This window comes from Hippocampus zosterae, chromosome 15 (assembly GCF_025434085.1).
Source record: "Hippocampus zosterae strain Florida chromosome 15, ASM2543408v3, whole genome shotgun sequence".
NCBI classification, from domain to species: domain Eukaryota; kingdom Metazoa; phylum Chordata; class Actinopteri; order Syngnathiformes; family Syngnathidae; genus Hippocampus; species Hippocampus zosterae.
The window spans coordinates 11,217,296-11,232,096 of record NC_067465.1 but is presented as its reverse complement, the minus strand read 5'-3'; the positions used below and the strand labels follow the sequence as shown (position 1 = coordinate 11,232,096).

The 14,801-nt window shown below is 44.0% G+C and overlaps 2 protein-coding genes across 3 annotated transcripts in view; one reads left to right on the top strand and one right to left on the bottom strand.

The window, feature by feature from the left end:
• LOC127616210 (KN motif and ankyrin repeat domain-containing protein 4-like) overlaps positions 1 to 14,801 on the bottom strand; it is a 198,426-nt gene that overhangs the window by 70,636 nt on the left and 112,989 nt on the right. The window lies entirely within an intron of this gene.
• Positions 9,235 to 13,334, top strand: fzr1b (fizzy/cell division cycle 20 related 1b). Of its 2 annotated transcripts, none has more exons than XM_052087683.1 (14): positions 9,235 to 9,411; positions 9,600 to 9,784; positions 10,500 to 10,601; positions 10,671 to 10,734; positions 10,817 to 10,944; positions 11,026 to 11,108; positions 11,198 to 11,381; positions 11,724 to 11,789; positions 11,973 to 12,075; positions 12,159 to 12,340; positions 12,409 to 12,642; positions 12,746 to 12,850; positions 12,935 to 13,027; positions 13,113 to 13,334. In XM_052087683.1, exons 2-14 carry the CDS (start codon positions 9,707 to 9,709, stop codon positions 13,152 to 13,154), a joined length of 1,464 nt encoding a protein of 487 aa, XP_051943643.1. In that variant the 5' UTR covers positions 9,235 to 9,411; positions 9,600 to 9,706; the 3' UTR covers positions 13,155 to 13,334. The 2 variants fall into 2 exon arrangements, with proteins under 2 accessions (XP_051943643.1, XP_051943644.1); XM_052087684.1 differs by having other exon boundaries at positions 9,251 to 9,420.

Here is a 14,801-nt window from a genome sequence, read left to right as displayed (position 1 = left end):
TAAATATCAATATACGATACTTCGATTTTCATAAATCTTCACCATTGTTTACATTTTCAAACGATCCTGCGGTATTCCTAGAAAATCACAATGTACCATCACTGGTGACTGACCTATTTTTAGAAGAGCGCTGCTCGCGGCTCATGGGAGATCCTTTGGCGATCGCTACAGTAACGTACTTTGCTGTCGAGTGAGTTCAAAAATGTTTTTATAAATACACGATGCATGTTTGAAGATAAGAGTGGTTAACACGTTTTTTAAAAACTTGTTTTCAGAGATGCAATTAAGCTTTGCTAGTAAAGCGTTGTTTCCACTTTGGAGTCCATCATGAGTCACTCCTCACCCGATATATCAAAACTTCATTCACATCAGGAGTTATCTTGGGCAATTGTCGTAGCTAGGTGGCAACTTTGGAGTGCCTCGTTGTCAGTCACAAGTGTGTGGACATTGCGCAGGGGTAGGCAGAAGTGCGAGGAACCGATTCATATTTTTCTTTTTAAATGTCTGTCTTGACAGCTAGCATGTAGCGCTTCGGGGCTGTGCGTGTGTGTTCGGGCTGGCGTGGCCACTTCAGATCACTTTGTTGTCACACACCCACAGAATTCGAGAGTGGAGAGAATGGTGGATTTTTTATCTTTGTTCAAATTTAGCACACTTTTAAAAAAAAGTCTTCCCTGTGGTGTGAAAATTTTTGAAAACCCAAAACGTATCGTAAAAATTCAACTCCTCAAGTGAAACTTGTGCAAACCTTGAGTGGAAAATTTGCAATTCTCAAAGCAATGACATTAGTCACATGTATCCCTGATGAGTTCAGTCCAGTGGCCACAAACTCATCGCAATGTAAACAGGAAGAATGGAAGAGATAGCCATGCTATGTGCTTAGCCCGCAGGGCAGTCACTCTCCCATGGCCTTGTGCACCTTGCCCCAAACTGATAAGCACCTGAAATACACGATCCACAAGCCGGGAAAGAAAAACGGAATTAGCATGAAAGCGCAGGTGACGTCAAACGGCTTTGAGTTTCTGTCAAAAGGAAGGCACAAAAAGAAACATTTGATATCAGGTTAGCTGTAGCAGCTGAAGGACAAGCATTCATACTCATGCGGTAATGCATCCCAAAAAAAAATTTGCTGGCGGGACCGCTCGCTATTAAACATTCATTCAAATATTTTCTGCAATGGTGCGTCATCACCCGATGGACGTTGATCCAATTTGTATAAAACAAATAAAGACAAATTGTGACACACACACACACACACACACACACAAGCACACACACACACGCACACACAAGAATGTCTATAATTGAGGCTCTTTGCTTGGGAAGTTGTTTAAACCCCAAATTCTGCAAAAAATGCTGATAAACATCTAATATGCATTATATATGAAATACGTTGGTAAATGGGAAACCCCCCCCCCAAAAAAAATACGAATAAAAAAATGCGGTCCAGTTGTTAGCGCGTCGACCTCACAGTGGGTTCGATTCCAGCTCCAGCCTCCATGTGTAGTTTGCATGTTGTCCCCGTGCCTGTGTGGCTTTTCTCCGGGTACTCCGGTTTCCTCCCACATTCCAAAGACACTTAACAGTATTCAAGGGTTCCAATGAAACTTGAACTACCTTCCTTGACATTCAGCTCAATGAATATTTACAGTCAATACAGACGTGCAGTCAAGGACTATTTTTTGTTTTGTTTTGTTTTTCCATGAAGGTGCTCCATTCTTCCATGGTAACCGGCAGGGATTTACTTTAAAACTCATAACACGGGTCAAGTGGTTTGTCACTGACTGGCGTCATGTGACTGATCCAACTCTGGCAGCGGCGTCTGTGAACTGTCTGGTTTCGGGTTGGACCGGAGGTTCCTCACAGCCGCTCGGCTTCCCGCCTCAGCGCGGTACCAGCCAGGTCCAGTGAAGGCCTGCAATCTTTGGCCAAGGCAGGGAGGAAGAGAACCACTTCCTGAAAAACAAATCTGCTCTCTCCGTATCCACATTATGAAAACAAATGTCTTCCTGAAATTTTTTACTCACCAGCTGCTGTTTATTTTCATTCGGATTGACAGTGTGTCGTGCAGTCAACCGGGCGGTTCAGCGGAAAAATGTCAGGGAATATGAGTGAGCATTGCAGCGGAATTCAATGGAAGCTTGGGACTCAAGTGTAGCGGGCAGTGAAGAGCTCAGATGGCCTCAGACTGATAAGGAAGGAAGAATGTCGAAATAGAAAGCGTCCCCCACTCTCGGGAAAATGATGCATTTGGAAATGATAAAATAGAAGGATTTGCTTCCTCCAAAGGCTACGCGTAGGAGTTTCTCTCTAGCTCTCTGTCTGACTGTGAAATGCAACATTAGGACAATAACAGGATGGGTGCTTCCCACTAAATGTCATCAAGCATCAGGTCGTCAAATATGGTGGGAGTCATTCACATGCTTTTTTTTTTTTTTTTTTGTAAATCCAAGTCTTTTTGGAGGAGCATCTAAAACATGTAAGCTAGTGGCCTTCAATGGACCGGAGTTGGACACCCCTGACATTACTGCTTATTTTGTGATTTCCAAGTTGTTTGAATTTCTAAACTGTTTTTTTTTCTTCAAATTGTGCAAATATTGAAACTGAATTTCTGAATTTCTCTCCCAGGTCAGAGTAGCCTAAAATGAAGCGTTTCATCAATAATTTACATTTGCAACCCTTCAGATGCAGATGCAAGGGTATTACTGATTCTCACAACGCTATAAACTCAATAAACCCAATAAATTTTAATAACGCTAAAGACATGCTAACATTCGGACATTTTTAGAAAGTCAAAAATGTCTCTGAGACAACACCAAAAACACCAAATAAATGAAGACATGAAGATGCGTGTGTGTGTATGTATGCTCTTACCGTAATATGATAAAACAAATACATAAATACATTGACAAAGGTCCCAAAACACAAGATCGTTTTCATATAATCTTTCTGCAATGGAATTAAATTAAATAAACTTACGGCACAGTGGGTGACTGGTTAGTACGTCAGCCTCACAGTGCAGAGGTACTGGATTCGATCCCAACGCCGGCCTTCCTGTGTAGCGTTTGCATGTTCTCTCCTTGCCTGCGTGGGTTTTCTTTAGGTATTCCGGTTCCCTCCCACATTCCAAAAACATCCATGGCAGGTTAATGGAACACTCTAAAACTGTCCTTTTGTGTGGTTGTGAGCGCGAATGATTGTTCATCTATGTGTGCTCTACGATTGGCTGGCAAGCGGTTCAGGGTGTCCCCTGCCTACTGCCCGAAAACAGCTGGGATAGGCTCCAGCAAACCCCGCGGCCCTCGTGAGGATAAAGCGGATCGGAAAATGGATGGATTGATGGATATTTTTACTAGCAGCTAAACTGAGTCATTTAGTCCTGTGGCGCACAAAAATAATGTACAATTACACAACATTTATTTCAACCAGTGAGAACATAATTTAAAACCCAATGAAAGACAAGAGGACCACGAGTCTGCGTAGGTTCTTTGCTGTGTGTCAAATCGCATTTCTCATGATGAATTAAGGACATGGAACCAGACTGGCATTTGCACCGAGTGACCTTGGGGGTTTTTTCAGCCATGGCGCAGTTAGCTCAGGAATCGTTCGGACATAGAAGAGAACATCCCTGTGGCATCGCACAAGAGCATGATGTCATCTGAGAGAGAAAACACAAACACGGCTTCTCTCCGCATGGTGATGATGACAACCAGGCACCTGTTTTTTGCATGTCAACACACACAACACCAGTGGTTGGCAATTATTTTTTGCATAGGGTCAAATGAGAACCAGAAAATATTATGGAGGGCCGGATCAAAAGGGTGAACTAAATTCGACATATTAATTAGATTTCTTTATTTAAAAAGCAGTAGTTTGCATTTTTATGCACGTTTTTCAGACTTTTAGAGTACATTATTCCGTCGTATTGAACGGGATTTGCTTGACTTGGCACTATTGCGGGCTTCCGTATCGTCTCCCCCTTCCTCCCTATGCTCTGCAACTTCAAGTAACTGCGCCACCTGGCGTTAAAATGCCTGTCATTACAAGTCCAAATGAAATGAATGCAGTCGTTGACATTGTACCTTAATTATGTACCAACTTTCGGCGGGCCGGATTAAAAAGACCAACGGGCCGGATTTGGCCCACGGGCCGTAGTTTGCCCACCCTACACAAGACAGACAGACTGTGCCATGGCAGATGAACAAATGCTGCAGGAGGAGAAGCCTTTCGTGAGAAAACAATAAAATGTTGATTCTCATTTAGACATCAGTTGGGGGGGGGAAGGGGGTATCTGATTTTCATTTCCATATCCCAGCAGATCCTCAGGATGAAGGTCGACAATACACCCACACACACTTACACCACCACAGGTCCCCCTTTTCATTCAGACGCTGCGAGGGAAAGGGAAAACATTCTAATTAGACTCAAACATTGCGAGGTAAGAGGAATAGCAGCTCTTCTGACTCTCCCGAGCGTCAAAGTGAGCAAGTGTGTGGGAGGAGATGTTCAACATGCATTGCAGTGACAGTTCGGTGTGGAGGGAAAGACACTGCGTGTGCCAGAAAAAAAACAAAACAGATGAGGCTTACACACATTGCAACATCCCTCTGGATGCTTCGAGAGGGACATGAGGGAAAAATACAAGTGCAATATAAAACAGTTCATGGTAGAAAGAAAAACAACAACAAATCAATTGACCAATCAAATTCAACAATCAACAATCAAATTGACCAATGATGTATTTATTGTATGTATACACATTTTCGGTACACTAACCAACCACCGAAATAATCGAACATGATCCAATCTAAAAGCTGTTAAAAAAAAGAAGATTGATGTCACTCTCAGTTTTAATGCCAGCAGCACAACGGTCAACTGGGCACACATTGACAAATATGGAGTTTGCATGTTCTCCTCGTGTCTGCGTGGGTTTTCTCTGGGTACTCCTGTTAGGGAGGGGCCAGTCAGGCAGTCTCCTCAGCCAGGGGGCTGTGCATCTCACACCTGACCCCAGCTCGTCACCCACCCATCTGCTCGTTTCGACTGGTATAAGTTGGCTCCCAAACCATCCCTCAGTGCAAGTTTGTGCCGTCACCACCCGTAGTGAGCGCGGTTGGCATCGCCTACAGTTTTTGTTTCCTGTGAGGACATTTCTCTGTGGACTCCCTTGATCTTTTCCCTGAACATTTAAGTAAGTCCCAGTTTTCTCCCTGAGTGAGGTTTTCGTTTCTTGTGTCGACATTTCCCTATGGATTCTTCGTCCTTCTCCCTAAGTGACACTTCAAAGACGCTAATAAACAACGGCAAGTGTTGGCTTCCAGCATACCTGCCTGTTGTCGTGCATTTGGGGTCACATACAAACCCTAACAACTCCGGTTACCTCCCATATTCCAAAAACATGCATGGCAGGTTGATTGCCTATTCCAAATTGGCCCTCGGTGTGATTGTGAGCGTGAATGGTTGTTTCTGTGGCCTCTGGAATTGGCCAAAACAGGTCAGGGTGTCACCCACCTACTTCCCAGAGACGGCTGGGATAGGCTCCAGCACCCCCCGCGACCCTTGTGAGGATAAAGCGGATCGGAAAATGGATCGATAGTTCAAGTTAAAGTCAACTTTAAAATGTGCTCGATGTGTAACATACAGCACAGATGAAATTTCTTTCCTCTCAAACACAGGATAGAGAGGAGCCGCTGCGGGTGCCCGTGCCGCCATCCATAGGTGGATGGTATGTAATTAATACCCCGGGGATCTGAAAAATTTTGGACTTCAATGCATTTAGTCCATTTTGTAATTGACATGTTTATATATCTCCTGTATACAGTAATTGCACATCAGGGAAGGGGTAAAGAGGGGGAAATGCTCTTTTGAGCTTGAACGTAGTGAGGCATTGTGGGAGTTTTCAACTTCACATTCCTATCTGGGGACGTGACGTCAAGCACAGTAAGTGTCGGGTCATGTTTTCAGCGCGTTGATACACATGTCCATACAATACCGCAAACGCAGAAATGGAAGAAGGAAAGAGACTCACATTTTCAATCTAGAAATACAGGCACTATTTTGAAACCATTATTTGGCTTCAATTACATTACATTAAAAAAATTGTGACAGCAGGAGGTCCTCAGATTTTCATCGTAGAAAGACTCTTTGAAAAACATTTAAATGAAAAAAACAACATTTATGTGATTCGAAAATCAGAAAAGAACCCAATGCAAATTCATCGCTGCTCATTTGTAAACATTTGGGGAAAAATACAAGTATTCTTAACTGTTGTTTCAGTGAATGACAAAAATACCGGCACTGTACGATAAGAGGAAGTACTGGTACAATAACATCTGACAAACATGTAGAGCTGATGTGATTTGCGATGTGATTGTGTTTTACAGTTAAAAAAAAAACGGCTTGCACCATCTCTAGGAAAAACACTGGCTAACGACAATTAAAGCTTTTTTTTTTTTGGTGTCAGTTTCATCGGCGTGATGTCAGAGATATGATTAGCTACTTGTTTTGTTGTTGTGAATTCCCGTCAGGATGAAGCCGGACTGCCCTGACCCAGCTTCCTACGTGCCCACTGGCTTGTTCTCTATTACAGGAGTGATAAGGAAGCCAAATTTCCCCCCCTCCGCCCTTGCTGCGCCCGCAGACGTTGCCTCCCACGAGGTCATGGCGGCCTTCCTCAAATGTGGTCCTGGCTGCACGGTGCTCCAAGTGCGAGTGATGAGGGATGTAGATATGATTCTGTTGTGACTGGGCCGCCCAAAGCTAGCGATGCTGCTCAGATATGAGCCGTGTGTTCATGTGGCTTGTGTGGTTGCACGTGCAAAACCAGAGTGATGGTATTTTCCTTTCGGGTGCATTTGTGTACTTTTAGCACATCTGTAATTTAACATACCGGTATTTAAAAAATATATACCGGTACATGTATGAATGAGGCAAACATTTGAAATGCTGTTAGTGAATAAATTTTAGTGAGTGGCTGATAAATAAAAATAATGAATAATATAACAGTAGCAAAAATGTCTATTTTTGTCTTTGTCATTTAATGTGCTTTTGGGGTTTATTTTTAAATATTGCTGTGCATCTGTGGCTACACTACATGGAAGATCTAAATTGTTTGAGAATTTGTTTTGTCATATTTGGTGAATATATTTATTTCATTCAAAATACGCTATATTAAAAATTAAGTGAAACAAAACGTTCTCAAAAGAAAAACAAAAAAATTAAAGCAACTACAATGATAAATCCCATACTAGATTATTATATAACAACTTTGTTTTTCATTTCAAGGCACATAGTTTGTTTTATTCCTTGTTTTGTCAAAATTGCTATCTACTTTTCTCACTCCCTGCATTGTACAGCACTTTGAGTTGCATTTTTAAGTATGAAAAGTGCTGTATAAATAGTTTGATCTTTTAAAAAAGTGTAAATGGAGTGGTAAAGTCATTTGATTGAGTGCCTGATTAGTCTTCGGGACAAAAGAGTTCCAGGACTGGTGTCACAAAAGGTATATACCGTATTTCAAATCCAAATTACAAACTCGGTTTTTCCCTTCTCTCACTGGAGTCCTACACACTTTCTCAGCCTGCTGTGCCACACCTTCACATAACTCTTACAGATTCCTCTGAGAGTCGTCACAGCAATCTTGATTTAATCCATCTTCAAAACGGGGTCCACTTGAGCTTGGGAATGAGTTAGAAAAAACAACACACAAGCCAATCCTGTGACCCAGTACTAAATTGACTTCTTGACCAAAACTGTCTGATGCTCAGGATATTTTTAACAGGTGTATAGTGACGCGGCCAAGAGTTAGCCAACCACATGCTGAATGAAGTAAACGTGGTGGGTGCTCTTTACAGACATGCTGGTTGATTGTCTGGCATACATCGAAGGGGAAGACCTAGTGTGTAGTTTGGGTTTGAAAATCTGTATATTATTTTCACACCTGTATTGGAACTTGGACAACAACCTGGAAGAACATGAACCAGTTACTAAAATATTTTGTGTGTGGTGTCTGATTATTTTTGTCACTTCTAAGCATGAGTGGAGTGTGTTTTGTCTCTCACTGATCCAGAAAAGGCAATTAGGGGTAAATCCGTACTCAGAGTCCGCACCGACGGCAGCGCTTTGTGAACATATACTGTAAATATAGATTGGGTGTGTGGCTCTGTGTCAAAGGGCGCCGAGGCAGACGGGCCTACGTGCAGGTCCGAGGGCCACCAGAAATGCCGCATGGCCGCCGGACCGTGACGGTCGCTGTCATTAAAGCCCTCGTTGCAGCAGCAGCAGCAGAGTGCTTTGCTTGTTTTCCTGAGGGTTTACTTTGAGTAATTGAGCAAAACATTTTGGCAGTCTACTGCAACGCGTGTTATCCATTTCACCATCAAAAGAGCGCATCTGTGCCATTAATCCAAGCAACAGACTTGTCAATTTATAAGTCATTCCCTCAATGTTCATGTTTCCCTATGTCTGAATTTAGGTTACATCTGTTTTTTCTTTTTCGACTTTTATGTTGCCCCAGAGCAATTTATCTCACTTCAGACTTTGTTTTCGAATAAAAATGCACACGTTTTAACAATGACGAGAGAGAGACGATGGCTAAATTCTTCAGTTGAGCCATTGACTCAGTTTCTATGAAACTACCTTGATCAAATGATATGTCAGCGTCTACTCAGGCTTTTGCCACTCCAAAGAATATATGACTAAGATGAGAGCGACGAGAGAGAGAGAGAGAGAGCTACAGAGAGAGAGAGAGATGGCTGTTTTATTTATCTATTCGAAAAACTGTATAAATAGATTTATAGCTGTATTTTACGTGTGCCACCATTTTGATACAGACGGTCTTTAATTAAAAGATATCAAGCGTCGCAGATGGTGTGCGGGCAGCGTGGTATCGGTACCCACTCAGGGACGGTGTGAATATCGGTGTTGTATGGTATCGTTCGTCTCCATTTGTTCCCTGCGAATGATAGGGCAGCACGCTTTTCGTCCGGAATCAGATGGGATATGCACCCGCGACCCTAATCTGGATAAGCGGTATCGAATAGTATAATGTCTTATTTTTAATTGAAAAAAGTGCCCAATTGAAAATCCAGGGGTGCCGAACTGTACAGGAGCATAATGAGCCATTATGTTCTGAATGTTAGGGCAGCAGTGCCACTTTGTGGCCATAAGCGACAATCACCCTCCTGACTCGACGTTGGCGAGTTGCAGAAGCCCGCTACGCTAATAGGCGTCGCTACCGAGTCGCTTGAAGTCAGCCAAATAATGTTGGCTTCCAGCTGATTCCGTCGCCATTTTTTGTTGCGAACGTAAACACCAGCAGTGTGACTGCTTTTGGACGGACTCCTAGCGCTTGCGTTCGGCGACAGCGACGATTACCCAACATGCGAGGGAATCCCGTGGCCTGAGTGCATTGTAAGTGGGGTAAGAGGCTCCGAATTACGCGATACTTCATTTTATCAGTGAACAACAAGGCTGCCACTAGTGCACTACGATTGTATGATTTATTGTATCTTTCGACCCGAAGTCATATTCTATGACGACGTCTACCTGCTAAAACGCTTTGACCGTCGCAACGGGGTTTTTCTTCTTTTTTTTTCCAGATGGGGGTTCCGCGTGGATTCCCACACCGGGAAGCAGCGACGGTTTAAACCGAGGAGGTGAGGGCAGCAGAGGGAGGCCTCGGTGCCCGTCCGTCAGTCCACTTGACATGGACCAAGAGTACGAGAGGCGTCTTCTGAGGCAAATCAACGTCCAGAACTTGCCCGCCGAGGCCCGGCTGATAAGGGTGAGATCCGGACGCGAAAGCAACATTTCAATACATACATCGTGATTTCAATATCACGGTACAGTAATCGTAATTATTTTCCCCCACGATCGCCAAATGCAGTATTGTCAAACGAATTGCTCTCTGACAGTGACAGCCAAAGCTGATTATTGTTATGTACTGTAGTGGTCTTAACATACGGCCAGCGGGCCGGAACAGGCCCCCAAGGAGGCTCGATCGGGCCGTAAATGTAAAAGTGAAAAAGACACAGAATCAATATTTTTAATAAAATGCAATTTGTGGATTATCTGGTTGAGGGCACCTTGTTTTGATCAGAGTAGAAGACGACATTATTTTGATTAGAGAAGAAAACTGCAGTCTCAGTCCGTTACTGAGACAGACCCGACGCAGCAGACGGTATCAATGGGCCAATGCTTCTTTATAGCAAAAAAAAAAGGAAAGACATGATATTTTGGTTATTTATAGCAGAGTTGTTAATGGTCCAGCGCACTTGACATCTACTGAGTTCGTATTTGGCTTACAATGTGAAATCAGTTTGACACCCCTGAATTGTACAGTATGTGATGGCAGTGTATTTTTTTTTTTTTTTTTTTTTTTTTAGGCAAGACTTGACTAAATGAATGGACTAAATTAAGTGTGTTTCTGGTTCGGGTTATATTTCTCCATATTTTTAAGGAAATAAAGTACTTTTTCTGTATGGTTCACCTCTCCCCAGTGCGGAAGTGTTACCTGCAGCCCCTCGAGTGTGAAGTCAGGGGACCGCTTCATCCCCACCCGCGCTGGAAGCAACTGGAGCATCAACTTCCACGACGCCAATGTGAGCCTCAAAGTCGCACACTGAATTGATCAGACGCTTGACTGACGTCCGTCTTCCTTCTCTGCCCAGGAAAACTGTCGCTCCCCCGGCCAGAACCATAAAGCAAAAGATGCCAGTTCAGATTCAGGCAAAGGTACGGAATCCTCTTTGGTGGCTGTTAATGTAACCTGCGTCTTTGGTTATGTCTCTCAAGTATTTTATATCACCGCCGACAGAAACGGTGACGTATGCCGCCCTGTTGAGAAATGAGTTGCTGGGTGCGGGCATCGAGTCTGTGTCAGACTTTTACGCAGACAAAAGGAGACACGCAGTCAACTCTCACGGCACAGGCGGCCTCTTTCAAGTACGAGGCGCGACACTTGACATGTTGTGATCTTTCGTTTCATGAGCCACTGAAATGATTCTGTGTCTTATCTAACCACAGTTCACCATCCACACTAAGAGAGTGCCTTTTGATAGCGATAACGAAGTCTCACCTTACTCTCTTTCTCCACTTACTAACAAGAGGTAAGCGATGTCTCCCTCGATGAAATGACGCTTCTGTGCGCCACAAAAACCCTTAACCCCCCACCCCCCAACCCTCTACGCTTCTCTAGTCACAAGCTGCTCCGCTCACCTCGTAAACCGGCCCGTAAGATCTCAAAGATCCCCTTCAAGGTGCTGGACGCCCCGGAGCTGCAGGATGACTTCTACCTCAACCTGGTCGACTGGTCGGCGGGCAACTCGCTCAGTGTCGGTCTGGGAGCTTGCGTCTACTTGTGGAGTGCCTGTACCAGCCAGGTCATATCATTTGTCATCCCCAGTCGTGACTGTCCTAAATTGTGGGACATTGAGCCTCAACTCAGTCTTTCAAACAGATCTGGTCTTCCCAAATGTACATTTCCCAAATTGGAGGTTTTGATCCAACGGCAGCAATATGACATTCTTCCTAGTGGCCCACTTGGGCCAGCATCAATGAACTCAAATCAACAGTCCTGTTGTCGCCCCGGGTTACCGGCCCACTGTTAACTCATTCACTCCCAAAGACGTTTTTAAACGTCTTTTCAGACTTGGTGTAGAATTGGCTGGTACTGAATGAGTTAATGTCGGATCTTGTGCTGACTGTCTTGTATGTGATACCAGGTGACACGGTTGTGCGATCTTTCGGTGGATGGCGATTCCGTAACTTCAGTATGCTGGAATGAGAGGGTGAGCCATATGAAACCATGCATCCATTGTGTCTATAAAGAATAACACTGCTACGTTTAGCCATTTAGGTTTAGGCCTTAAATCGGATCGCTGATAATGATGATCAATTAGATGTCATCATTTTATTCAACACAACCATACATCAGTTGATGACATATTTGACTTTGCATCATTCTCTTGAAGGGGAGCCTGGTTGCCGTTGGGACCCACAAAGGTTATGTACAGATCTGGGACGCAGCAGGTGGGCGAAAGCTTACCATTCTGGAGGGCCACTCAGCTCGTGTGGGTGAGTTGTGTCCCCACCGCAGGTTAGGAACCCCTTCCTACCTTATTGCCCCGTGACGGCTTTTGACACTCTTCGTGTTCAAGGTGCCCTAGCGTGGAATGGGGAGCAGCTGTCATCGGGAAGTCGTGACAGAGTCATTCTGCAACGGGACATCAGAACGCCGCCGTCTGCCGAGAGGAGGTTGCAGGGACACAGACAGGAAGTGTGCGGTCTCAAATGGTCCCCTGACCATCAACATCTCGCCTCCGGTGGCAATGACAACAAGGTAAACGAATCTGAATTCAGTCACTGGAGTGTCGACTCTCCCACGGACTTTCATATCCGCGCTATCAGTTACTGGTGTGGAACTGCTCCAGCCTGCTCCCGGTACAGCAGTACAGCAATCACCTGGCTGCAGTGAAAGCCATCGCCTGGTCCCCACACCAGCACGGGCTGCTGGCATCCGGAGGCGGCACCGCCGACCGCTGTCTGCGCTTCTGGAACACGCTGACGGGTCAGGCGCTGCAGAGCACAGACACCGGCTCCCAGGTGTGCAACCTGGCGTGGTCCAAGCACGCCAATGAACTGGTGAGCAACATGCATGCACATTCACACCCTTAAAAAGCAGATTTTTGTTTTTCTCCCCCCCGATCCCTCAAAAAAAAAATCTTTGTCCACTCTTTGGTCTTAGGTGAGCACTCATGGCTACTCTCAGAACCAGATCTTAGTATGGAAGTACCCGTCGCTGACACAGGTGGCCAAGCTGACGGGACACTCGTACAGAGTACTGTACCTGGTACGTCCTCATCTTCAGTTACATTGGATGACATCATCATCTTCCCACGCAATAAACAATGTCATTTTTCTTTTTCTTTCTCAGGCCGTGTCCCCTGACGGCGAGGCCATCGTCACGGGTGCGGGCGATGAGACGCTTCGCTTTTGGAACATCTTCAGCAAAACGCGCTGCACCAAGGTCGCTCCTTGTCAGGTCATGTGATCAGCTTGTCACGGAATATCTAATCACATGCTCTTCTTGTGTGTGTGCGTGTTGTCGTCAGGAGTCGAAGTCTGTGCTGAACCTTTTCACACGAATCCGATAGAGAAGCACTTCCCACAAAATGGTGGACCTGCAGCACTTTGCCACCGCCACTATTTGTTGTTTGTGTGTTTGTTTGTTTGTTTCACAACAGTGTGCACTCAGAAACTTCCCCTTCGTGCCCCCCCACTCCCCATCGGTGATGTACCACACACACAATTAAAAGTTAACTTCTTAATCATGATTTTTGTTGGCTTTGTTTTATGATACAAAATCTTCTACTTATTCAATTGCATATGATAATAACACAAACAACAACATATACAGACAATTATAAACAAATGTTGCAAAAATTTAATTCAGGAGCAGGCCTCAGGATTTTGGCTATTTGAAGTGAACGATGAGTCGTTTTTAGCCCAAAAAAACGGCCCAAAATGTATAGTAAGGCGTTTTTAGCCCAAAAAAACGACCATGTATACTACGGCGGTTTTAGCCGAAAAAAAAACGACCACGTATAGTAAGGCGCTTTTAGCCCCCAAAAAACGACCATGTATAGTAAGGCGGTTTTAGCCGGAAAAAAAATGACCATGTATAGTAAGCCGTTTTTAGCCAAAAAAAACGACCATGTATAGAAAGGCGTTTTTAGCCGGAAAAAAACGACCATGTTTAGGAAGGCGTTTTTAGCCGAAAAAAACCCGACCTTGTTTAGTAAGGCGTTTTTAGCCGGAAAAAAACGACCGTGTTTAGTAAGGCCTTTTTAGCCGGAAAAAAACGACCATGGTAGTAAGGCGTTTTAACTAAAAAAAACCTTACAATACATGGTTGTTTTTTGGGGGCTAAAAATGCCTTACTATACGTGGTCATTTTTTTGGGGCTAAAAACGCCTAACTATACATGGTCGTTTTTTTGGGGGCTGAAAACGCCTTACTATACATGGTCGTTTTTTGGGGGCTGAAAACGCCTTACTATACATCGTCGTTTTTTTCGTCTAAAAACGCCTTACTAGACATCGTCGTTTTTTTCGTCTAAAAACGCCTTACTAGACATGGTTGTTTATTTCTACTCAAAACACCTTACTACACATGGTCATTTTTTTTTCGTCTAAAAACGCCTTAGTTTATATGGTCGGTTTTTTTCGCCTAAAAATGCCTCACTATACATGGTCGTTTTTGACGCTAAACAGTCCTTACTATACATGGTCGTTTTTTTCAGCCCAAAACGCCTTACGATACATGGTCGTTTTTTTCGGCCCAAAACGGCTTCCTATACATGGTCGTTTTTTTTCAGAAAAAAACGCCTTACTATACATGGTTGTTGTTTTTTTGCCCAAAGCTCCTTCCTATGCATGGTCGTTTTTTTTCTGGCTAAAAACGCCTAACTAAACAGGGTCATTTTTTGGGGGGGGGGGGCTAAAAATGCTTTACATGGTCATTTTTTGGGGGATAATAATGTCTCACTATACATGGTCGTTTTTTTCGGCCAAAAATGCCTTACTATACATGGTCGTTTTTGACGCTACAAATTCCTTACTATACATGGTCGGTCTTTTTTCGGCCAAAAACGCCTTACTATACATGGTCGTTTTTTGGGGGCTAAAAATGCCTTACTATATACATGGTCGTTTTTTTCGGCTAAAAACGCCTTACTAGACATGGTTGTTTATTTCTACTCAAAACACCTTACTACACATGGTCATTTTTTTCCGTCTAAA

What these genes read in the sequence shown, in the direction of transcription:
- fzr1b (XM_052087683.1), top strand. Translation starts at nt 9,707, where the DNA reads ATGGACCAAGAGTACGAGAGGCGTCTTCTGAGGCAAATCAACGTCCAG. An exon ending in CCGAGGCCCGGCTGATAAGG is followed by an intron (nt 9,785 to 10,499) that starts GTGAGATCCGGA and finishes ACCTCTCCCCAG; the next exon opens with TGCGGAAGTGTTACCTGCAG. An exon ending in TCAACTTCCACGACGCCAAT is followed by an intron (nt 10,602 to 10,670) that starts GTGAGCCTCAAA and finishes TTCTCTGCCCAG; the next exon opens with GAAAACTGTCGCTCCCCCGG.